Source organism: Mustela nigripes, chromosome 13 (genome assembly GCF_022355385.1).
Source record: "Mustela nigripes isolate SB6536 chromosome 13, MUSNIG.SB6536, whole genome shotgun sequence".
Taxonomy (NCBI): domain Eukaryota; kingdom Metazoa; phylum Chordata; class Mammalia; order Carnivora; family Mustelidae; genus Mustela; species Mustela nigripes.
In genome coordinates this window covers 37490247-37517024 of record NC_081569.1, presented here as the reverse complement: position 1 = coordinate 37517024, position 26778 = coordinate 37490247, and the positions used below count along the sequence as shown (strand labels likewise).

The 26778-nt window shown below is 34.5% G+C and overlaps 1 protein-coding gene across 10 annotated transcripts in view; it reads right to left on the bottom strand.

Moving 5' to 3' along the window:
- TCF12 (transcription factor 12) overlaps positions 1 to 26778 on the bottom strand; it is a 389941-nt gene that overhangs the window by 41095 nt on the left and 322068 nt on the right. For 7 of the 10 annotated variants that reach the window (XM_059371992.1, XM_059371995.1, XM_059371994.1 and 4 more), the window contains 4 exons: positions 7969 to 8074; positions 6798 to 6937; positions 6384 to 6528; positions 6002 to 6066 (listed from right to left, as the gene is read on the bottom strand). In XM_059371992.1, coding sequence (XP_059227975.1) covers positions 6002 to 6066; positions 6384 to 6528; positions 6798 to 6937; positions 7969 to 8074 — 456 coding nt within the window. Of the gene's footprint in view, positions 1 to 6001; positions 6067 to 6383; positions 6529 to 6797; positions 6938 to 7968; positions 8075 to 19607; positions 19747 to 26778 lie in introns of those variants that run through there. The other 3 variants (XM_059371999.1, XM_059372000.1, XM_059372002.1) reach the window with 1 other exon arrangement.

Below are 26778 nucleotides of genomic sequence, written 5' to 3'. Positions count from 1 at the left end.
TTTATTTGACAGAGAGAAATCACAAGTAGATGGAGAGGCAGGCAGAGAGAGAGAGGGAAGCAGGCTCTCCGCTGAGCAGAGAGCCTGATGCGGGACTCGATCCCAGGACTCTGAGATCATGACCTGAGCCGAAGGCAGCGGCTTAACCCACTGAGCCACCCAGGCGCCCCCCAACCAGTTCTTAACAGTCAAATCCCACGAAGTACTTCCTGTTGCCTACTAAATAGAAGAGAATGACATTTGATGTCTTCCATAATCTGGACACAAAATATCTTTCTACCTTATAACCTAATTATAAACATTATGTACCCTGTAATCTAAACAAAAGATATATATTTTTTTCATTTTCTGAACATAGTTTGTCCTTTCAAAATTCCTATTTTTAAAAAAATTTCTGGGACGCCTGGGTGGCTCAGTGGGTTGAGCCGCTGCCTTCGGCTCAGGTCATGATCCCAGCGTCCTGGGATTGAGTCCCACATTGGGCTCCTTGCTTAGCAGGGAGCCTGCTTCTCCCTCTGCCTCTGTCTGCCATTCTGTCCGCCTGTGCTTGCTCTCTCTCCCTCTCTCTCTCTCTGACAAATAAATAAATAGATAAATAAAAATATTAATAAATAAATAAATAAAAATTTCTTCCTGATGGAATTTTTTTTTTTTTAAGATTTTATTTATTTGATAGAGAGAGAGAGAGAGAGAGAGATCACAATTAGGCAGAGAGGCAGGCAGAGAGAGGGAGGAAGCAGGCTCCCTGCTGAGCAGAGAGCCCAATGTGGGGCTCAATCCCAGGGCCCTGGGATCATGACCTGAGCAGAAAGCAGAGGCTTAACCCACTGAGCCACCCAGGCGCCCCTCCCTGATGGAATTCTATACCACATGATACAACAGCTCAAACGTCACCTCCCCATTTACACTCATCTTTACCTCCTTTTTTTTTTTTTTCCCCAAAGATTTTATTTTCATCTTTACCTCCTTTATACTCTTAGAATAATTACACTGTTCTTGGGTCTTTTACTTCACAGTATGTTCTACATGATCATTTTTTATATACCTGTCCTATCTTCTCTCCTTGACTGTAAACTCTTTGAAGGCAGAGACCTTATAATGTTCTACATTGAATCAATCATTGCCTATCACTGTCTTATACAAGTAGGTGTTGAACAGTTTATTTAAAAAAAAAAAAAAAAACCTGGAGTAACTAAACTGTACTTGAAATCTGCTACAGGTACTTTTTGATAAAAGGCAAGACTCAGTAAATGTGTATTTTTTAGTATTTACGCAATGGGGTTCAGTAACAGAAATACCAAAGGAGGTTAAGAGATCCCATAAAGGTGAATTCACTTACAAAGCAGTTTTAAGCAGTTTTAAGCTTTGAGAAAAATGGTATGGTGAGGTTCCACGAATATTTTTGACAATTAGTGTTCATGTATTAAGCTGTCCATATAACACTGGTAGGCAGGCATGAGTATAGACTATCAAGATAATCGAACGAGAACTTTAAAAAAAGTCACTGTAAAAACATGTATCAAATATAAAATGTATCAAGTATAAAAATATATAATTTTGGTGTTTTTTCAAAAACAGTTTCTCCGTTTGTATAATAAAAGGCATTTTCCTCCATTCACCCATCACACTGTCTAGTTCTCTTTTGCCCTAAATTAAAGTGATGGCAGGCAGAATTGTTATTAATATCTTTCCTGAACTGACAGAGAGCCTGACAAATTACAGGACTTTTTCTTGCCCCTTCTATTTTCATAGAAAGAATGGGTATTGGGGCGCCTGGGTGGCTCAGTCATTAAAACTGCTGCCTTCAGCTCAGGTCATGATTCTGGGGTCCTGGGATGAGCCCTGCATGGGGCTGCCTACTCAGCAGGAAGCTTGCTGCTCCCTCTCCCACTCCCCTGCTTCTGTTCCCTCTCTCACTGTGTTTCTCTCCATCAAGTAAATAAATAAAATCTTAAAAAAAAAAAAAAAGAATGGGTATGTGGGGGATGTGGGTGGCTAAGTCAGTTAAGCATCATCTTCCTTCAGCTCAGGACATGATCAAGTCCCAAATCAGGTTCCTTGTTCAGTGGAAGCCTACTTCTCCCTCTGCCTTCTTCTACCCCCTAACCCCCACTTGTGCACTCTTTCTGACAATAAAATCTTTAAAAGAAGAATGGGGATGTGGGAAGAGGAGGAGCAAAACAACATTAAAAAAACATGGTAATACAGCTTTTTAGATCACAGATCATTTCATTAAACTTCACCTCTGTATGTGTACTCTATAACTAAACCACATACAAATTAAACTTATTCTACAGAAATTGTTGTTACTTTAAGAAATCCTAAAATTAGAGTTTATTTGACAAAGAGCATTCTAAAACAGGATTTCATTACTTCTTGTACTTTCTGACCTTAAGGAACGCCTACACTGACGTTTCAAAGAAAAAAAAAAAAAAGAAAAAAGAAAAAAGTCAGTCACTTAAAAAATGGGGATGGGAGTGATTTAGAATGTAAAGCATAAACACAAAGTAAGAACTCATTCTGCATGCAGTCCATGGTCCTCATACTGTTAAATGACCAATGATGAATAACTCCCAATACCTTCTGCCAGGCTTAAACGGTAATATGCCTCATTTTACTGCAACAAATGAGGCTCCTCCTCCTATCAGTCATGGTCCATTCCAATCAGCAGGGTGCCAATAAGCCAGAAGCTAATGAAAAGGGCCTCAGACAAAAAAGAAACAATGAAGGGCTCCCAAGCCCAACCTTGGAACTGTGAGCCCAATTTTTTAAACACTACAGTGCACATTTCAGTTAATCTTTATTATGCTAATGTTATTGAGTCTAAGGAACAAAGAAACTTATTTCATGAATTACTTTTAAACGTCAACTTCCCTGAATTTTCTTTTCTTTTGTTAGAGACTACTGACCATTTAACTATCCAGATTAAAACACACGCGCGCACACACACACACACACTCTCTCTCTCTCTCCCTCCTTTGCTTGGAGGTAGAAATCAAAACATAAATTATCACAAAGAAGTCTGATATAATCAACAAAGTTAAACAGTCCTCTTGTTTGATCTCCTCTAAATTAAAGACCAAGTGTTTTGATATGGTATTAGGCATTGAAATAAACCAGATGTTTCTTCCTCTATATAACTCTCCATGGGCACAATCTTAAAGGGTTATTGTCTGGCAAATGTTCAGGGAAACACATTAGAAATGGCACGAATACCCAGATTTTCCTTTCCTTCTATCTACCCTAGTTTATTATCTAAACTAATGCATAATCCACAGGGCTTTGGGAACTTTGTGTAAATACTTTCATGTACAATTCTCTTTCTAGCTATCCTGAGATTAAGACCACAATTATCCCGGCTTAAACCTAAAATAAAGGAACCTTTGCAAATGCATTATCTGGCCTTACATGTTTAATCACAGTATTCTGTGTGCTCTTTAATACCTAAACTAAAGAACAAAGGTTGTACCCTGTGATGTTTCACACATGAAAGACCTTCTAAGACATGTATCAGACGACTGGGGAGCTAGAAATAACTTCTAATGACAATAGCATAGTGTTTTCTCCATCTAAAACTAGATGCTATATTAAAATTGTCATATTCTAAAGAACTTAAAATTTCAAAATACCCATGCTCACCATTTCCAAAGATCTGTAATACCTAACATAAAACTCTGATATGCATGTTAGACTCTCAAATGTAATCCTCAGAAAATTCCTTCTCCTCATCTCTTCTAATCCTTCCTACTCCCCATGTAATGTTTTTGTTTTTCAGTACATTCTGTGAGCACTAAAGTGAATGTGAGTCTGTAATGCAAGTTAGAGAAAGAATGTGTTTTGGGGAGGTGTTTGCGGGGAGGGGGCAGCAGATGGGTTGAAGGAAGGGATTTCAAGTGTGTACACTACGGCATGCAGTGATGGAGCAGATGGAATGCATCACCGTCAGCTATGACAGAAATGATTTATGGAATGACCTGGCTGCTCCTGCCTAGTAACAACATAGGATGACAGAGCTGAGTTTCCATGACAACCAAAGCCCACCCACTAACTAGATTAAACATTCTTCCCTGGCTTCCACTCATGGAGAATTTGGATTTTTTTTCCCCTAATGCCAACTGGTTTCGCTAGTATGCTGGTCATAAATGGGAAAACAGTCAACTACAAGAAAGGGTAACTGAAAGAGAGCTTGAAGGACAACCACCAAGAACATCACAAATTCTTGCCTGCCTACCTGCCAAGGTTCCTTTATAGAAGTTTCCTTGCGTAAAATCAACAGAAGACCTTTGAGAAAAAAAGCTCCCAAAATGCAGTCTGTACTTTTTCAACATTCTTTGTCCTCCTGCATGTGAAATATCTGCTACTGGATTCTTTCAGAATCAACAGAAAATATGGCAAGCCAATCAAATTCCTGGGAGGCACTCAGATTTAATATTAGAGAATAATTTTATTTCTAAGCAGGTAGTTTTTATCAGGTGGGAGTAAGTCCAGAACAAGTAGGACCACTTCTTTTAATCCTCAACATCCTGTGAAACCCCAGTCACTGTAGCAATTCTCTTCCTGGAGAAACAGTAGCGAAGATAGTTGGATCCAGGTTCTTACCTAATATATGTGGGCTTTACCCTTCCTAGCTTGGTGATCCCTAGGACAAACTACTTAATCTTTCTGAGCTGAAGTTACTTAACCTTTGAAACTTTAGTTCCTCATCTGTAATGTGAGGATAATAATGCCAACCTTACAGGGTTTTCTTGAGGATTAAATAAAACAAAGCACATAAATGCTTAGTATAATACCCAGTACCTACTAAACATTCAAATTATAGCTGATATTTTTGTGGGCTTTGTTCTTATCTTTGCTATTTTTGTCATATGATGCAAGACTGTATTCAACAAACATCTACTGAGCTCTATTTTTTTGTGGGGTGTTCCACTATGTGGTAGATGAATTTGCCTTCACTTTTATTTCTCAAGAAACTTGTACTGGGATGCAGAAGAAGGTTTATTTACAGAAACTTTATACAAAGAGGTTTATCTCCTTAAATGTTCAATGGGTGCTTCCTCTATAAGTGGTCTGCGTTCCTCAGGAACAGCCCTAAATGTGTCTGATAGAGTTAACTGTACTTCATAGAAAATGTAAGACAACTCTGTGGGAATTCTGAGAGGCATACCACTCAAAGGGAAAAGAAAAGAAAAAGCCTAAGGAGAAAATTCAGACAGTACAAAGCAGAAGTGCCTCTTTTAAACAATTAGCTTTGGAGTCTTTGTGAATTACTGGTAAATGCTCTCCCAAAAGAATTCTGAAAGAAGGGATTTCATTTTTAATGTTTTAAGGATCAGCTACTAAAACAATCATTGCTTTGTCATTAATATCCTGAGGTGATATAAATTAGCTGCTCAAGAAAATACTATGGGATTCCTTCAAATCAGTTTTACTCATGTTAGCATGAGTTCTTCAATAAATCTGGCTTTTTTGGGGAAGACTCTCCTATTTCTTGAGTGAATCAGTTTAGATAATTATTTTTCCTTTTAAAAAATACGTAAAATACTTTCTGCCTAAGAAAAATTTCTTATGAATGCACTTTCTTCTGTGGGCCAGAAGAATAACTGAATTGTCTTTCTTGGTTCCATCTGACTTACGTTAAGTGGGCAACTAAGTATGTATTTAAAACTAATAAATAAATTTAACAATTAATCTCAGTAATTTTGGCTTTAGATCTAAAAACTCCCAAATTTCTCTTCTTTCTGTCTATTCCATCAAATCAAAGACATTTTTAAACAGAAATTAGAAGGACAGATCTTGTGAGAATGGGGTGGGAAGGTGTTCTCCTGAGTTATTTTAAGGGCAGCAAGAATTAATACATACTGAGAATAGTTCTAATGGAGATATGAAGTTGATTGTTTTGTAACTACACCCTCTAACTATGACATGTACTGTCCACAAAATAGTACCACTGCGTTTAGCAGTGTAAAGCTCATTCAGCAGAATAGGTAAAATCAATACTCACAGATGCCAAAGCCTTTCCAAGTGCATCACCTGTCTGTGAGCTTCCAGCAGCCGTCCCTCTGGTTCCTGAATATTTCAGGTAGAAAACAAATAAAGAATTTTAACAGGCAGGGATGCCTTTTTTTTTTTTTTTAAACATTCTGCCATGATTTCAAGGGTGTTCTCTACCATTATCTCACCCATTGCAGCAAATATTGTGTATGTGTTACGCTTAATAAGTTAAAGATGGGTTTGGTATCAGCTTCTACATTAACGAAAATTAAAAAGTTTTCCTTCCTTTCATTTTAAAACCCAATACTAAAAAATATATTGAAGGATGGGGGGTTCACTGAAAATCCCCAAAGTAGGTTTTTAGGGAGTTCTGCCAACCCCCAAAAGCTCACCTAGAATGCTATCTGATCCATTGATGGGAGGAGTGTGTGAGGCAGCAACATAAGGCGAACTGCTAGTACTGCCACGATGGAAGCTAGACATCGGTGGGAGACTCGTGTTTATGTCTGTTGGTGAAACTGAGTGCGGAGGATAGCTCTAGAGAAATGGGGAAAGAGACATGATCTATTAAATACATTTTCTAAATAATATGCACATATAACTGGACAACTACTATAACAAGTCAAAAAGAACATTTTGTTCTACTATTGTCATTTACTTTTAAAAAGGCATGCTAAATGCAGTGAGCCTAGAAGTATTTCAAATGTCACTAGTTTTGGCAGAATCAAATCTTACACTTATAATCCAAAGAGAAACTCAAGTGAGGACAGGGTGTTTTTGCACCCTAGTCATGTGTTATAGCCTACCAAGCGGTCATGTGAATGAAGGCTGCCGTAACTACTGGATTGAGACATGTGGGAAGTGGAGGTCCCCAGAATTCCACCAAAACCAGGCTGGCTCATCCCATTTGATGAACTCCAAATGTCAGAAGAATTGTGGGTCCCATCTAAGATGAAAAGAGAAATAAAAAATTTTTCTTACCTAAAATTTATTTTGATGATATTGTAAGACCTCAAAAGGATATCCTCCAGATACCTTTCCCCAACCCTTTCCAACCCAATCTTCTATCTAGTTTTCTTCCATCAATTACTATTTAAAAAGAGGGAACAAAGCTTTATAGTTAGAGGGGGAAAAAAACTAATCTAAACTGTAGTAGGCATGTTGTTATAGAAATCCTTGGAAGATTTAAATTCATATCAAAGAAGATAATAAAAATCTCAAATTTGGGGATGGGTTGGATTTAATTTTGGTTAAATGGTGTAATCATCAATACACAAAAAATTCTTTGTAACAAGCAATGTACATTATATCAAACATTCTGAAACTGTGGAATAAAGAAGTTTCTCTAAGAGTAAACATACGTAATTGATAATGACTATATTATAGACAGCCTTCAAATGAAATGTGTTAGCAATGACTTCACTCATCAGTGTAAAGACAAGGAAGCGTTTATGTAGTGATTTACTGCTCCCATAGTATATGCTTCCCATAGTCCAAAACCACAAGAGAACAAATAAAAATGATTTGCTAGAATGAATTAAAGGAAATGCAATACTTTTTTCTCTTAACAAGTCTTATTCTGTTCTTTGATATTCATTCTTTATATTGATCATTGTAGGGGTGCTAAGCGTCTGTAATTTAAATAAGAAACTAGAATCGTTAATATCTTTCATTCGTTTAAATTCTAAAATGAGAAAGAGTAGCTCTACTCATTTTTCTTAACTGAAGTCCTTTATAAGTTTGACCAATACTAGATGCGACACTCCAATGGTTTGCTGGATAGTCCAACTACAGTGCTATCAGCAAAAACATCTTTAGAAATTTTAAACCTAAATTTTGATTTACTTAAGCCAAAAATACCTAGATAAATAACAACTGAACTCCTTTGTAGGTATTCTCTTTCCTCACAATCTTAAATATTAGCTAATATACAACAGATAACTGCTGTAGGATTGACAACTATTTGGCAGTACTTACCTTGCATAAAGAAAGTGCTAGCAAACATACTGGTTGGTGGCTTGGGAGATGGATAACTAGGAGATTCACGGTTGAAATCATCTGAATTTGGGGATGGTGCATATACCTTAAATCAAACAGAAAATTTAATTAAAATGTAAATGACAATCATATTTATCACTTATGAAAAATGAGTGTTGTATTTCATAAAGCTTCATAAAGGACCTAAAAAGACCTAACTAATATCTATAAAGGACTGCCACAAATCCAAAGAAACCAAAGAAACTAAATCCATTATATATAATAACCTAACTTGGTTACAATCTACATATTTGTTTTTAGCTGATTACTAGAGAAAAATACTACTCCAAATATCTCCATAATGCATTTTTGTGATAATTACACCAAGTGGTTGAATAAAGTCATAAAGGTTTACTTTGCTTACAAAACAAAAATCTAGGGCTCCTGGGTGGCTCAGTGGGTTAAAGCCTCTGCCTTTGGCTCAGGTCATGATCCCAAGGTCCTGGAATGGAGCCCCACAACGGGCACTCTGCTCAGCAGGGAGCCTGCTTCCTCCTCTCTCTGACTGCCTCTCTGCCTACTTGTAATCTCTGTCTGTTAAATAAATAAAATCTTAAAAAAAAAAAAAGAATAAAACCCCAAAATCTATATAAGCTCATGATTCAAAATGTGGTGGTGGAAACAAGTGTCTTTTGAATACAGGATGAAATAAATTTTGGGTTCATAAAATTCATTCTTTTCACTGTTTCAAGTTTTATCAAAGTTAAAATGAGTTAGATTAAAGGTTACTATACTTTGTTATTATTAAAGGATAACCACAAAAGACACACGGCAAGTTTTCAGAAACTTGCTTAACTTAGTAGGATTAGCAAAATTAAAACAAAATTTTGCTGAGGGATTTTAATTTCAAGTAAACTTTTAAGTCTGGCATAGCTTTAAGAAAAATCTTATTTAGGGGTGCCTGGGTGGCTCAGTCAGTTGAAGGTCTGACTCCTGGTTTCACTCAGGTCATGATCTCAGGATCATGGGACTAAGCCCAGCACCAGCTCTGCAATCAGTGCAAAGTTTGCTTGAGATTCTCTCTCTCCTTGCTCTCTCCCTAGCCCTACTCATGTGAATGCAAGCTCTCTCTCTAAAATAAATAAAATCTTCAAAAAAAAAAAAGAAAGAAAGAAAGAAAGAAAGAAAACTCAATTTGTCAGAGGAGTATTAATTTCCTTTGGTAACCTTTGCTTCAGATAAGCAAACTATGAACATTTTGAATTGGCAAATGGCCATCATTGCCACTTCCCTACAAAACTAAATGGGCATCTAAATAACCTTAATAATCAAAGCATGATAAGGCCATTCTCATGATGATTACTAAAATCAAGAAGGAAAACAAATAAACAACAATTAAGGTAATGCACATTCTCTAAAAGCAAAAGTAAACCAAGAGCCAAAAGAATGGAGAGGTGTCCTATTGTGAACAGTGTAGGAAACCGGTTTCTTTTGTTTAGTTAGATAAGGGTACATCTAATAAATGTCACTCTAAAATACACATCCTAAGTATTCACTTAAGTGGAAGAAAGTAGTCACCTTGTTAAAGTTATGGGAGCATGTGTAAAAAATCATAAGCATAGAAAATTTCTGGAATTATACATAAGAAACTTAGTGCATAGTTGCACCTCTGGACTTTGAATTGGGAAGGAAGACATTTACTTTATGTCCTTCCACATAGTCTGGTATTTTCTCCTAAGCATGTCTATGCACTAATAAAAAAGTTGAGAAAGCATACACACTGAGATTAAAATGCGAGCCAAAATTTTATTTTACATGAACTATTATTTATATTCATTTATTCTTCCTCTGAGGCATTAACTAACTATGTAGACTTTTGACAAATTACCCAAGCTTCCAAGACTCAATTTCCTCATTGCTAAGATGGTGCTAACAGTACTTGCATCAGGGGGTTGATGGAAAAATCGGATGAGATAACATATACAATGCTCAGCACAGTAAGCACCAAGTATTAGCAAACAGTATCTCAATCATTTCTGTCATTCTTGCAGAAGCTGTTATTCTACAAAATATTGCCCTTGTTCAGTTCTTGAATGGTGTTTCTTACAGTTTTTTGTCCGCATAATCCTACTTATAAATACAACTCATGCTAAATAAAAGATTAAAAAGTCTATTTTTACATTTTTTGCTAGTCAGCTTCATACTAGCACAGGTGTTTCTTTTCAGTGAACCGGCATTTAGGTTAGTTTCCTATAACATCCCCCACACCTGTGGTACCTGAGTAGTTTGAGACAAGATGGATTCCCAAGAACTACCTAGAAAGATCGCAGATAAAGGAATATGGCAGATAAAATATCTTTTCTTTCCCATTACACATATTAAATGTATTTTTCTAGTTTAGTGCTATTACATAAGATAATGTCAGAATGAAATAAATGGGTATATACAAATGTTTGGAATGTATTATATAGACTGACGGGCAGGAAAAGTTTTCAGGAAAGGAATTTTGCACTTTTTTCTTTTAATCAAGTTTCAGTGTCTAAACTTAGCCACAGCCAGATGTCCTCTGTCTCCTTTATACAAAGATTTTTCCAAACTAGGCTGAAACTACAATGAAGAATAAAGTAAATCCAAAGACCCATTAAGAAAATACAAATGAGATAAAATTTTGAAGAAAACATTAGAACATATGCTTTTTGTCACAAATGCTTCTTTACTGTATATACCATCACTGATCTCAAAGTATGAAATACAAAATTCTCTAATCCTATCTAGGTTATAGACTGAAACAGTATGTAAGCCTCCAACTTCTGGAAAAAAATCTCCAGTTGAGATTGTCATCTCATTGTCATCTCCAGTTGAGATGTGAGTTGTGTCATCTCACATACAAAAAAATCTACATAATTTGTCAATTTACATGCATAATTTGTCAGTTTGTATTTACATATCCTATTCCCATTCAATTCACTGTATTCCACATGATATACTTACACTTTAGAAAATTCGAAATGTTTGCAATTATAAAAGCAAGTAAAGGATAAACCTGACTGTACTGATTTACAAATCAGAGTTAAATAAAGGAGAATATGCTGATCAGATAATGGTTAATGACTGCTGTCATGGAAAACAAGGAAACCAAGATAAACCGCCAAAGCAGAAGAGACTGTCCTATTCCTATGTAAAAATTTTAAGCTGTATGGAAAAAAACAGGGCTCATTTTAGATGTAAAGTTTTTTAATGTTAGTCTTTATAAACAGACTCTGAAGAATAAACAGACTCTTAAAAGATAGACCTTATAAATGAAAATGGTGAAAACTCTAAGCTATTAAAAGTTTATCATTTATTTACTAACATATGTTCAAAGTTTTTAATCATAATAAAAATGTTTTAAAAACGTTATTCTCAAAGAGGCCCACCTAACAGCATTTCTAACACTGTCCAAATAACTTTACTTTTGGTATCTTAACCATAGCTTGCAAAAACATAGATGCAATGTTATGAAGCAGCAGTTGTGCCAGTCTCAATTTTTCAGATCAAAGAGTTCCTGCGGCAAAGCGCAACTGATGTGGTCTCAAAGACTTTATTAACTCCAGATGTAGGGAAATAGTCAGCCAATTCCACAAAAAGAGCAAGTCTCTTTTAGTTACAATCAGTACTGGCCACAAATTAAAACCAGACTGCTTATGTCATCTGATCACCTGCACATAGATGCCAGTTTTTTTCCTAGTTAATGATCTAATCATACGTTTACATCTTAAGTATGATTTTGTATCACAACAAACAATCTTAAAATTAAGAGAAAGGAATATATATGCTTACATATGCTTTAAGATGATTAAAATCTACCAGGAATCAAACTATTTAAAAGAGAAATAGAGGGGCGCCTGGGTGGTTCAGTGGGTTAAGCTGCTGCCTTCAGCTCAGGTCATGATCTCAGGGTCCTGGGATCGAGTCCCGCATCAGGCTCTCTGCTCAGCAGGGAGCCTGCTTCCCTCTCTCTCTCTCTCTCTCTCTCTCTCTGGCTGCCTCTCCGTCTACTTGTGATTTCTCTCTGTCAAATTAATAAATAAAATCTTAAAAAATAAAAGAGAAAATAGAGGGGCATCTTGCAGCTGGTACAGTGTGTGACTCTTGGTCTTCGGGTTGTGAGTTTGAGCCCCACCTTGGGTCTAGAGACTAACTTAATTCACTTAATTAAAAAAATAAAATCTTAGAAAAAAGTACAATTAAGTAATTTAAGATATTCCATTAGAATGTGGTTGATATTTAGAAATTTTCTTTAGAATTCTAACTTCCATTTCAGAATGTCAGGCTCACAACTGTTACCACTTTATCCTCTTTACTCCCACTTTATCCTCTAGGAATTGTGATGAGAGAAATTCTGAGTTTCTAGTGAACAGAACTATACCATTTATTTCAATTTGAGTGAATATAATTGAAAATCTAAGATACCTCCCTGTTAAGTCTAGCTGAACAGAACAAATCCACATCAGTATCTTTAATGTCCTCATCTCATCCTACCCAAACTTACTTTTTAAGAGTGACAGAGCATTTCAGGGATGAATATTTATAATCACTCTTTACAGTGGTTACACAATTATCCTTGGGATGTTTTAGCTCATTCAACCAACTGGGAGTCAAGTTAATAAAAACATGCCTTTTTACTTGCTTGGATGATTCAGTTTAGTCATATGGGTAACTCCAAATTCAGGGCAGATCATTCTCTGTTTAGCTCGAAGGCTGGAACTGTGCCCTGTGTTCTTGATTTTAATGCATCCTTCCTGTGATTAATACTGGAAACATCCCTGTCAGGCAGGGAGCCATAACGATTTTCTGATAGTTTTTGAGAAAAGATGCAAAGAAATAGTAGCTTTTGCTAAAAAGACAGGTTTTCCTTTTTCATTTTGTTTGTTTTTTTAAATCTTGTCACATCCAGTGATGGGTTAAAAGACGATGTCACTCCCCATGCCTTTAAAAATAGATCCATAGCTTGTGTGGTGGCTGATATTTTTAAATATCCCAAATGATGAGGAGATGAGTTGGGAATTTTCCTTAGTATGTGAGAATAGCTATAAATCTTAATTAAGATACCCTTCCACAGAAAATGAGAGGAATGCTTTAGATGAACACTATCCAATAGAGGTTTCTGTGATGATGAATATGTTCCACATCTGTTCTATACAACAGAGTCGCCACTGGTTACATGTGACTACTGAACACTTGAAATATGAATAGTACAGCTGAGGAACTGAATTTTTAATTTTACTTTAATAAAATAGTCATATGTGACTAGTGGTTACTATATTGAACAACATAGGTTTAGATCATTTTTCCTTACTCGGTTTAGAATTATATAAATTATTTTTAAAGAAATATTCTTGGACTCTTGTAAGCTCCAAAGCCTATGAAAACCAAAATCAGCCTAAACTGTCAAACAATTTAGGAACATCGTCAACTGATTTGGAAAAAAGAAAGATGGAGGAGCTTATCCATTTTTCTGAACATGCTCTAATACAGTAATCTCTATCAGAATTTCATTATGTTTAGGCTTCTATTAGCCCTACTGTCAAGATGATTTGAATAGCAGTTTTCTTTAAATTCTAGTAAGTATCATTAAACACTTCAATACATGCTAACATGGGCATCCAATATGTGAAAAGTCTAAAATAATAAGACAAATCACCTTCAGTACAGTCTTTATCAACTTACCAAAATAACAGAACAAAACATTTGGCTAGTTTACCCTACCATCATAATTTCAAAATAAAAGTATAATATTATATACAAGAACATCCACTTAATTTACCTTATTTTTATATAACTATATTTTGTATTAAACAATACGAATATCACAAGACATACCTGAGTATCTAAAAACCTGGAAAAAAAGTCTAGATCACTGGGAAAAAGAAAACCACAACCTAAGTCAAAGCCCATTTTTTAAAAAAATGTAATTAAACCTCTGGGCCAATAATTTTTAAGATATGCATGTTTAAAGATCAACACTTAAAAATTAAGAAAAACTAGGTAATTACTATAAGAATTTATTTTTTAGTTACTGCTGATTAACCTATTCAAGTTCCTCACACAATAATACAAACAACAGTTTCTATTTCCGAATTTTTGTAAAAAGAGGCTGTTTAAAAGAATAAATAAAAATTTGGCTTGGGGTGCCTGGGTGGCTCAGCGGGTTAATCCTCTGCCTTTGGCTCGGGTCATGATCTCAGGGTCCTGGGATCGAGCCCCACATAGGCTCTCTGCTTGGCAGGGGGCCTGCTTCCTCCTCTCTGCCTGTGTCTCTGCCTACTTGTGATCCCTGTCTGTCAAATAAATAAATAAAATCTTAAAAAAAAAATTTGGCTTTAAGAATTATACTGATTCAGGCAGGGTGCTAGGTAGGTGTTAGAAGAAGTTTAAGAAATTTCCTAAAAACAATTCCCTATTGATTTTTCTCATCATTTTGGGTCCATTATACTACTAATTTATTATCATTATACTATTAATTTATTCTACTAATTTACATATAAATACTGATCCAAAGTATAAATTCAAATACAAAGCATCTTTAACCTAAATGGCAAATTTTTGAAGTTTCTGAAATTTAGGTCTTCCCAATTTCCTTATTCCTTCTCTAATCAAAATTAAAAGAAATATAACCCCAAAGGAAGACATTAACATTTTTAAACAAATCTATGAAACAGTCTAATTTAAGAATTTTCTAATATCTAAGAATATTTAGATAACATTTAATATTTCGATGTTTTTAGTATTTTATTATTACATAAAAATAGAACTTTTGCCACTTTGCCAGAAAGTCCAATCTATTACTGGAGTTTTTATGGTAATTCCAAGCCTAAGAGGGAAAATGTTTAGACAGTTTCAGTAAGAATCAAAACCAAAGGCATCATGACACAGAATGTCTGAAGTACAAGGACTAATTCAAGGACGTACAAGCCATCTCTATCAAGGATTCTTTTTACCTAAGTAGCCTGCTAAAAACACAACTGGTATTTTAGTAAAAGGGATAAAAAAATGCATGTTTTTATTTTCCTAAATAAAAGTATCAATGTCTTTTCCCAAGAATTCTCAGAGACATGTTTAGGGATGAAATAAAGTAAAATTTCCTAACAATAAGAAAACAAAATTCTAGTTTTCAGTACAAAGCAGCTTAAAATAAATTACTAGTTCTGCTGTCTAACAAGCATAGTTAGATATAACTGGTTTTCAATTGTGAGAAAAATGTCTTAGGAGGTCAAGCACATTTGTATTAATCTTAACATCACTGGGCATTTTTCACCTGCTCCTTTTATAATTGCTATCATTGTCATAATGACCACAGTTTTTCCCGAGAGATAAACTATGGAATTTTTAAGGGACTGATTTTGAAACTTGTGTTCTAGGATAATATAGTAAACAAACCAATGAATGTCACTCCTTAGCTGCCTACATTTAAAAAAAAATTTAGATCCAACAATATAGAACCTGATCTCTTTCTTCCACATTCATGAACATTCATGAAAGGGATATAAGTTTCTTTCTAAAATATTAATAAAGCTGACCAGTGATGAGATGCTCTGCTGGCAACAGCTATAGTTTTAACTCTTTGGTATTTGTGTCCACAAATTAAAGGGGAAAAAATCCTTGGACTTATGTCTGGAATATAATCTCAGGTAGTTTGATAAAGAGGAGAAAAATCAAAGTAGGTTTAAGTTAAAGTCCTTGTCCTTCTATGTCGTTAGCATTGTATCTTTATAGAATTCTTAAATTAATTCTTGTTTTCCTCATCATACAAATGTTAGGTTTAACTCTACTGGGCCTAGAGACAAGCTGGAAACTTGAATTAATTCAGTTGTACTTTCCTCTCTCATGTTAATTAACAATAAATCCCCAATGGAACTGAAATGTAGCTCTATATACTTTCACGCTGGTTTCTGTGCTTTATTAAGTGAGAGTGTTTATTTGCAACACAAGGCTTAGATGTATTTACAATGAAATTTTAGCTGCTTCCTACTCTTAATTCTTATGAAAGTACAAACTACATGGGCAGACAGGTGCCAAAACCATGGTTAAACAAATTTTCAGTACTATGAGTTCTATTAAAAGAGGAGACCACCGCTAGTCTGATTTCCTGAGTTTTTAAACAAACCTAGTTTAAAGCTCTTCATCTTAAACAGAAAGTAATAAATATCTGCTTGACTGACCACATCAATTTGCATTCATAAAACTATTAGTCTTATTACATATGCAAAATACATTAAGTATTTATAAGAATGGCCTTGTGTTTTCCTGTTACATTTTCTTTCCAGTGTAGTATATTTTGATACAAATTATAGTAAGGATAAATGAAGTCTGGCCCTTTGCTATGAAGGCTAGTTAACTTGCCCTTAGGAAAACCTGCTCTTGGGAGACAGATCTGGGTTCAATTCTGACCTCAGCACTTACTAACTGGCTGGGGCTTGAGCAAATCACTTAACTTCCCTGAACCTCATTTTCTTTATTTATAAAAGAATGACAGTAACAACTAAATGACAGAGTGGTTGTGAGTTAAATGAGGTCAACATAAAGCCCTCAGTGTAGTTCCTGACACAGAGTAGCCCTTATAATCATTTTAGTTCCTGTCTCTTCTTTCCCAGATTCCATCCAAAGAAGCTCAATATTAAAAATGTATTTCTAAGCTTGAGTTTCAAAACTTGGATTTCTGTGTTGTCTCTCATAAGATTAAAATAATCTCCTCATACAATTAAAAGAGCATCATGTCTGTACTTGCTACAATTTTTATACCTGGAACACTCTGTAGAATCTCTTCATTTCAAGGCCTAGAAAATGGAGGCTGATCAGATCAAAGGCAGGCCGAAACTCCAGAATCCTCAAGATGAAGAAAACAGTTTCCTCCCAAAACTTTACTTCCTTTACCTCTAAGACTTTCTACCTTTCTGCATAAAGGACACAATTTAGTCATATCAATGAGAAAACTGAATGCAGGCCAAGTTCTTTATACATAAGAGCTCAGAAACTCATTTTTCCTTGCTATTTTTTAAATCTCAAAAAATTGATATTCCAAATGGTTTTCAGTTTCCTGTTTATGATAAACACATATTAATATTTTATAGTATGTTATAGAATACAAGTACACAAAGGCTACATACGATACAGATCATTAACCCCTTTCTTTATGAATAGTGGGAAAAATAGGGTTAACATCTTGGCTTTTCTGCATATAGATGCTCAAGCCTTTATATTTCAAACAATATACTGCTATCAGAAAATCTTAATTAATAAAATATGGAAAGCCTATTCTCTCATTAATCTGTTTTTTGTTTTTTTTTTTTTGCTAGAGACTATTCAGTCTTACTGTTAAAGTACCTCAACCACCCTTAAATGCATGAAACCAACTTGAAAACTTAAAAATAAAAACTGGAAAAAAAGAGAAAGTACTTTAAGACCAGGACCACTTAGGATTTCTTGCTCCCTAATACCCACAATGGGATTTTAAAAATGAAATCAATGGGAACTTGTTAGTATTTCAAACTATTAATCTGCCCTATCATCTAAAATAAAATGTAAGGTAGGATTAAAGAGTGAGCTTAAATTTAACTTGTTCACTATGAAGATTATATAAGTATTCCATAACTGAAGTAAGGAAGTATATTTCACTTAGAGACCGGAAATTCTAAGTTAAAGTGTCAGTTTTTACCATGATATGTAGACATTCCCCTATATATATAGGAAAATGAGGCATTCACATAGTTTTTGGATAATGTAATTACATACTACATCATTTTCTTATTGAAGAGTTAATAAGAGAATAAAAGAAACTAGAGGTGGTAAAAGTAAAATATATATAAGAAAATACATTAAGACTAGGGCCTTATGATACAGAGAACTAAGCAATATATCAGCTCTTTGTGCATTTTTCAAGAACATAAAAGTCACCTTTGACCTAAATCAGGCACAGGCTATCAATTTTCAGGCTACACTTCTCTATCATACTAGCTATGTCATCTACCGTAAGTCTGGAAATACTTAATACAATCAAAGCTGTCCCCTGCCCCCAACCCAATGTAGAACAAAGAGAAATGTTGTAATAGAGTGTTCTGTGCTCTTGAAAGAATAAAATCTAAACTCAATTTGAGTTACAGGCTCTCTGCTTCAGAGGTCCTGTATAATTAATTTTACTGAACTCACAGACACATATACACACAATCTTCAAAATGTCTATTTTACTCAGAATTGGACATAAAAGAATTTTCACACTTTAAAGACAGTTAGCAAGGAAGCTATACAGAGATCAAGTAATTTCACTTACATTCTAGAGCTACTGCTCACATTTTCCAAAGCTCTGCTTATATGCATAGTGTGAACATATAGTTTTTAATGGGTTTCCAATATTTTGGCTTGATTATCATCTATTAGAAAAGCTTACCCTAAAGTTAACAACCAATTGCTAACAGAGTCCAAAGAGGCCTTCCCAAAGCAGTCAGAGAATGAAAAAGTGCTTTCATTAGTTCTCATGTACCCTGCCTGGTTAGAACCACATGCTACTGGAAAAGATTTTCAACTGGTAAAAGGGAAGGAACTAATATATCTGATTTTACACCTATTTTAGGAAAATGTGATTGTATTTTCTTTATAACTTCAAACATTAACATTAAAAATGCCTTTACTCCCAACAAAAACAACAAAATCACCAAAGTCATATATATATTTAATAAGACACCTGAGGGAAAATTTTTTTTTACAAAGACTGAGGAGGAAAATACTGAATTTCTGACATAAACGCAAGATTGTAATTCACTAGAACAACATTTTTACTATGTTGATCAATGATCTTATAAAAGTAACTGCTGATCTTCCAGTGAAGTTCACTTTTAGAATATATAAAACCCTCTGACTTAAAGATTCTTTTGCAGAAACATTCTGAATAATACTAAGTGATTGAAGAATAGAAAAGTCTTGCTTAGCAACACAGAAAGGTATTATTTTAAAACATCTAACCATGTGCTATAAATTGACCAGAAATACATTCTTTGGAAAATGTTTAAATGCATTCTTTGAAAAACAGTGATTTATTTTATGAATCTGTACAGGGTCAAAATTCTGCTTTGATTGGAAACAGATGGTATCCCAGTAAAGTCAGGCTCTGGACCTGAAACTCCAAACAGGAAATACGGCCCTCACTAGCTGACTGCTTCCCTAATCATTCCCAGAGCTTCATACTTGTTATTTTTATGAATATCCAAGATGACTTTCATCTTTCCTTTCTATCTACAAAGCATCAAGCAATCCTCTCTCTCTGTGAGTGTATGTGTTTTATATATAGATTATATGTTTACAGTATTAAAAAAACATTGAAAAATAAGTACTTTCAAGCTCATTGCTAGTAAAGACATCAGGCATTAAAAATAGTAACTCACAAATTCAGGTTTATTTTCTATCCTATTTTAAAAATAAAAGCCAACAACTATTTAGTAACAGTGTCGAAGGCAACTTCACTGACACTACTTACAAAGAAATACACAGTTTAAATGTATTGCAGAAAATGATAAAACCTCACAGGTTTTAGTAAAAAGCAATTAATCTACACTGTTTTCCATTAAACAAGCCAGTTAGAAGCTATATGAACAAAGAAAAAGACTTACCGTTTTCCCATTGTAGTAATACATCAAAGAATTGCTGCCCATTCCAGGGACAGGATAAGCACAATACATGTTGATTTTGAAAAGGTTAGTTTGCAGCTAATGCACACAGCTTCTCTCCAAGACATACATCCACACAGCCAAACAGAGTTAAGTCTTCAGCACTATGCATCCACACATGGATCTACTCAAAAGGAACTTATGCAAAATAGGACTGAACCAACTCACAGAGCAGAGAGGGAGGGTTTATGCTGTAAGTAACCTCTTTCAATTTCTATCAAGTCCTTGCATTCGTGGAGGATACCAGTAAGACAAAATTTGGGTATTTAAAAAAAAAATACCAGTCACTTAGGAATGCTAAATAATGAAAAGAGATATAGTGTCTTAGAAATAAATATCCCAAATTGTTAATTTGGTCATATATATGATATATATACCTCTCTCTCAAAGAAAGGCAAACTGACATCTCTTAATCTGTTTTTAGTTTTAATTAGAGTACAGGTGGCAGGAAAACCCAGCTTGCTACACCTCTAGCAACATTACCATCTGGCCTGGTCTAAAGTTGCTTCCAACTTTGATATACACATGATCAAGCTATCAGGAATTGGAAACACTGAATCATGTGTAACAAGAAGGATCTAGACAGTTAAGCCTTGTACAAAATCACTTCCGGGAGAAAGCAGACCCGTCACGTAAGTACCCCTTAACTAGCTAGAACAAATCATGATTTTTTTTTTAAGTTACAAATATCATATTGAAAAAAATGTTAAATGGAGCACATTTCATGAAAAAGTTCATTATAAAAACTTAAAAAAAATTATCTTGAAAATAAATGTTTTTAAAAACAAACCTATTAGTACAGATTTTCAGTTATAGATGTCCTTAAATTTTTCATTCACAACACCAATTTAACGTTTATAATGGACTACAATCTTCTAGACCATTTAATATGTAAAAGCAATTTAGTAGTTAAATACAGTAGTTTTATTATCCCTTATAAATAGTAGTAGTTTTGTTTTACCTTATATAAAAGTATGAAAGGCTGGTATGTATAACAGATAAGATGTGTACTACAGCCGATAAACCAAAAAAGGTTTCTTAGATGTCTTTACTTTGTTCCATGTTTATTACTGCTCTTAAACAATATTTTTTATATTTATATTTTATGTTAATGATCAGATTTCTCAAAAAGGAAAAATAAGATGTAGGAATAAATGTCTCACCGACTTAAACATTTTATTATTCTTTTAAGTCAAAAGGTTTTAGGCACTGTTTGCAAATACATATTTTTCCCACATATTACTTTGTTATTTAAAAATTTTTCAATTTGTCTTTGCATTTGTCGGATTCTAATCCAGAGAAACAAAATAGAAACATTTCTCTCTTTCCTCCCCATCAAAACCTCTTTGTATTACTCTCTCTCCTCCCCGTGCCTTTAGCTTCTAACAAAACTTTGCTAATCAGAGGAGAACTAACAAGCTGCAAAAAGGGGCACATCACCTTTTTTTAAAGGCACCTTTCATGAAGCAGAGGTCTTCTAAAAAATATTCCAGAAACATTCAATAAGAGGGCAAAAAATAAAAAACTCAACTCATTCTTATGAAACATACTGATTAAATTATAGTAATAAAACCAAATCAGACAATGAGGCCAGCTAACTTCACAATGTTTAAAAGCTGATGGTATCGGAGTAACAATAAAACCTCCCCACATTCTCCAGATACAGAAAAGACTAAGCAGCAGCTGCAAAAGAACATCACTGTACAGCAGACTATTAAAATGCCAGTCTGCAGAGTGGTTTGTAACTTCCTCCCCTCCTGAGAGACCACAAAGACCCATTTCAATCCTTAGAGAACTGTGTAAAAAGCTTTGATTTACAATTAACAATGCCAAGCCTTAAAACCATTCAAGTAAATTTTACTCTTTCATAGATATAGTCGTTCTCTGACAGAACAGCTTGTCTTAAAAAAAAAAAAAAAAAAAAAAAAAGGAAGGGAAATCAATCATCTAAAATAAAATTTCCTTTTTCTCTTAATAACAAAAAATTTAAAAATTCACTTTTGAACAGAAATTGAGGAGGAATGGGAAAAGAAGGAAGCCACAAGCACTGATAATACTGGAACATTTTCTTCCTACAATCATGCTCCAACTTGAGACAACTTTTATACATTGGTAACAACAACAACAACAAAATCCACTTACAGTAAAGCTCATTTCTCTAGGGCTTGCCAGAAAAGAGCACTATTTTGTCTGATAAACAATATAATGTAAACCCAACTATACAATTTTTGCTATTAAAGCAGATGGAATTTTTAGTATTTCATCAACAGTTCTTTATTTTAGAGACAACTAAATGGTACTCTGAAATGAATAAATAATATGCAAAAAAAAAGTTGAGAGTAAAGTCAGACACTATAATCTTTTACTGTTCTAAAGTAATTTATTAAGCAACTGGAGAAGTTTGCTATTAAAGCTGAAATCTGAATGTGAAACACAATAGTTTCTAAACAGAGTTAAGTAATTAAAAGCTCTTGCTTCTCCTTTTCATTCCTACTTTCAAAAGCAGAGATACAAAATCCATACATGTGTATTTAAGACACCTTCCTCTTCCCCAGTACACAACATATTCACTTGGTATACACTACTGCTGAAATTGAAGGTAGAAGCAGAAACTTAGATAGATCTACATATTTATGATATTAAACTAATTTTTCAAACATAGTAAATCATCAAGAAAGCGGTGGTAATCTAAATAAAATGTTCCCAGAGTCTACTTGTGTGTTATGGCAAGGTCTTTTGTTATCCCCAAATATTTTTTTGAAGTTGGCCTTACCCTGAAAAAACAAGTGGTTGGCATAGACTGTCATTTTCTTTATCACAATTACAAATGATCTTTCATGATGTCTTTTTTCTCTTCCTCAAAAATATTTTTTGAAAAAATTCTAATTTAATCTATGCAACAGCTGCAGCACAATTTTTCTTCTTAAGAAGAATCATATTACAGGAAAAAAAAGGGCATATACATGGATCAAGTGCTGCTCTAGTGAATGCAGTTGTTTAATCTTTGCCTTTTTTTTTTAAAGGAACATGTCAAGGGTTAATCCTGTGACTCAGTATGACAAAACGAGTCAGCTGGAGACAGGGCCACTTTTTAAACCTGATTTCAGACAGACGTGCAGTCTGCACAGGAGCTCTGAACTGTCCTGCACTTTTTATCCTGAATTGTTCCCACTAACAATTCTATGTAATCACTTATGTGTTATTCTAAGATGATGTGATCTGACATAATATTCATGCTACCTCGTCTAACAATCTAAACTTATCAACAAATTTTATAACGAAATGGGCATTACTATACACATGAGGGACATGACTAATGAAAATATCACAAAACCCTGGAAAAACTGTGACTTGGACATACATCTTTTATTAACAAACTGATGATACTGGTTTGAGGACTACTGCATTTCACCGATTTTCAAATACAGTTCCTCTTCCTTCAATTGGTTTAGGATGTGATATTTACTGTCATTCCAGCAGCTGTCAAGCACAGACCTAAACTAGGTAAGACAAAGCTATAATGTACTTTGCCTAAGCAATTTTACTTCTTTACTTAAGATTTAGGAAACGGTGTTTTCAAAGTCTATTAGATAGGGACTTTCTGGCAGCTTCTGTTTAATTCCAAGCCTCCATGCAAAATTTCCTTCTTCCTTCTTATTTTTCTGTTGGTTGGGAAACAGACATATCTTCCCTGGAGAACTACGCAAAATTTCATGGAATTACCAATGCAATATTTTATTTTAATCTATTTTCTTATCTCTTCTTTATCCCTATTTGGATCACTATTAACTCTCATACCTGTCTTGTAAACTATTCTTAAGCAAGAATATTTCAGAGTGATCTAAAATTCTAAAAAGTTTTCAAAAGAAAATTTTAACTGAATTATACATCTTGAATTAATTAGTTAATAAAAGCCAATTAATGGTTAATCTTATTGTACATTTTTCTAAAACAAGGAGGCAACATTCTGTTGTCCCAAGAGGCCAGAAGATCTGGCTAGAAAAGTGAATCTAAAACACGTTAGAAGATTCTTCATGAAAAGTTTCAACATCATTTCTAAGTGAATCAATTCCTGGAAAATACGACTTTCAGAGTGATGAAGCCAAACAAAGTTCACATGTGAATAATTCTACAAATGAGCTCTGTGTTTTCTTAACCATGAAACTCAGTAAATAATGAATAAATTAATGGATGCAAGGGAGGTGGGGTGAGGATAGGTTTAAGAGGGATAATAAGTGATAGAATCTATGAGTAGGCAGATTCAAAGCAAAAGGCCCTTCCCTAATGCCTCCTCATCCTGATTTAGGTTATAGAGAGATGACTTGTGAATGAATGTATAGTATGTGTAGCATTTTATTTATTTATTTATTTATTATTTTAAAATTTATTTATTTATTTTAAAGATTCTATTTATTTATTTATTTATTTAAGATTTTGTTTATTTATTTGACAGATCACAAGTAGACAGAGAGGCAGGCAGAGAGAGAGGAGGAAGCAGGCTCCCCGCTGAGCAGAGAGCCCCATGTGGGGCTCGATCCCAGGACCCTGGGATCATGACCTGAGCTGAAGGCAGAGGCTTTTACCCACTGAGCCACCCAGGCGCCCCAATGTGTAGTATTTTAGTTAGGCTGGCTAACAAAATCAGATACCACAATACCAGGCTTTATATTTTAACACTGTATTGTAGATTGTTCTAGTTTATGGTGCTTTGTTACTAAAATCATTCCTAAGTGTTCAGGAGGTTGCTTCTGGTCTTTTTCTAAAAACTTCACAATTTAGAAAATTTACTTTTGCAAAGGAGAAAACCAGCATATAAAACTCTAGCAAAATAATGCATCTCTCTCTCTCAGTGCACCTGGGTGGCTTGCTTGGTTGGTTAAGTGTGTGCATTTGGCTCAGGTCATGATCACAGGGTCCTAGGATCAAGCCCCACATTGGGCTCCCTACTTAGTGGGGAACCTGCTTCTCCCTCTCCCTCTACTTTTCCCCCTGCTTGTGCTCTCTCTAATAAACAAACAAACAAACAAATGAATGAATATATAAATAAATGATCTTAAAAGGTAATGCATCTCTTTCAAACGAAATGATTAACATTCAAGGCATATTATTTAAAGATAATAATGCTACTGATGTTAAATCATGTAAGGCATCTTCCAATACAAGTGTCATTCTAATTTTGCTGATACCATTCAATCAGTAAAGAGGCCTCCAAATACTGTTTTCCACTGTATGAAATCTTTAAAATCAAAGACTATATTGAGTGTTATTTCCTCAGGTGATACTCTGAAAAAACTGTTCCAATTATGCCTTAATTTTGAGTACCTAAATCTTAGCCAAACCAAATAATAATCAGACTTAGTGTATGATATTGAAGGCTGGTCTGAACACTGATACAGTTTATTTTTATATTGACTGGATCTGAGGAGCATCAACACACATATAAATATACACTTCTCAGACCAGAGTAAAAACAATGCTTAAGTTCACAAATCATATTACCTGTCTCAGACACAGAACATCAGATTTCTTATTGCTTCTTTACAAATATCTCAAGTCTAACTTGAGTTTTACAGATCCTTAATGATTAACAAAAGAGAAACCAACGATCTATATAGCCAGTGGTAAGAACCAGCTATATAAACTGCATTTATAGGGCAAAAGAACACTTGTTTAGTTCCTCTTTGACAACCATATGAATACAATGAGAATGTGTATAAAACAACCCTAACTCCTGGAGGAGAAATCAAATAAATGTCATTTTGGGGTAAATAAATAGTATCCTCCTGATATCAATACGAAAAGAGCTGACAGGTCATACAAAGCCTCTCAAAGGCTATCATTAGACACCCTTCAAATGAGATAGAACTGTAATTACTGAGAATATATAAAACCTGAAGCAAATTGTATGTTTCTTTTGATCACAAACTCACCATGACAAAGCAGTTTTCTTTGAAAAATTAAAGGAGGGGGTCCCCCCTCCCTAGTAATTCCTACATCTCTTGACTCTCCATTTCTTTCCCCACATGAATTGCAGTTTGTCACTTCTCATTTGCCACTTGAAATAACATGGTAAGAGAATCATTAACTATGCTGCAACTTGATAACTTTCCTGCAGATGGCTCTATAATCACAGGGCTGCCTAATGGTGTGTGTGCATGTAAAAACAATGAGGAGGATGACACCCAGGTTTTCAAATTCCTCAATGAACCAGCACTTCTGAAGAGTTTTCAAGACAAAGTCTTTCACTATCGACTTATTAGGCAACCCAACAACAAAACTGTAAGCAAACAAAGCTATTATTTAAAATCATCTGTAAAAGGTAAACAATGTGGTCTTGGGTTAAGTTAGCTCTCACTTAGAGAAAGTGCCACACAACTCTTTTTGTTTCTTCTATAGTTTTTTTCTTCTGAGTTGGAAAGCACTAGATCCTTTCAATTTATGAGAAATGGAACAGCAACAGGGCACTAAGTCTTATTTTTAAAGAGACCAAAAGTAACACCTGCATTTTAGGCCACAGTCATTTCAAGAATCTGCAACCTAAAGCTCTAAGTAATTTATACATGAAACTATATCTGGCCCCAATCTATGATTTTAGTTTCAGTAAAAATCCTTGTCCGTGGCAGTAATTTTTAAATACTATATATCTATAATTAATTAAATATCTAGAGTCCACCAAATCATCCTGCCTCATATCTGTAATCAAGTAGTCATATAGTCACTGGAAGAAGTCACCCAGATCCCAAATTTATGGAAAAAGCTATCTTAAAAAGAATGGTTTCTTACTATTAAATTATGGTGAACACTCTCAAGAAAAGTCGATTAATAGTTCATTTTGAAAACACATCTAGAAGGGTATCATAAACAGGAGGAAATAAGAGATGCTGTCAGTTCAACACAGGACAAAGCAAAGCAAAACAAAACAAAACATAATTTCACTGGGAAATGCAATAATGCCACCCCAATAAGTGTCCTTTATCAGACAGACTAGGTCACAGATACAAAACTTTGAAAAAAGAAACCTGTTAAGTTACTTGTTCTATGTACTAGAAAACTATTAAAAGGAAACCTCATTGAAGTGAGGGGAGGCTGGAATAGGAGCCCTATCAGTCAATGT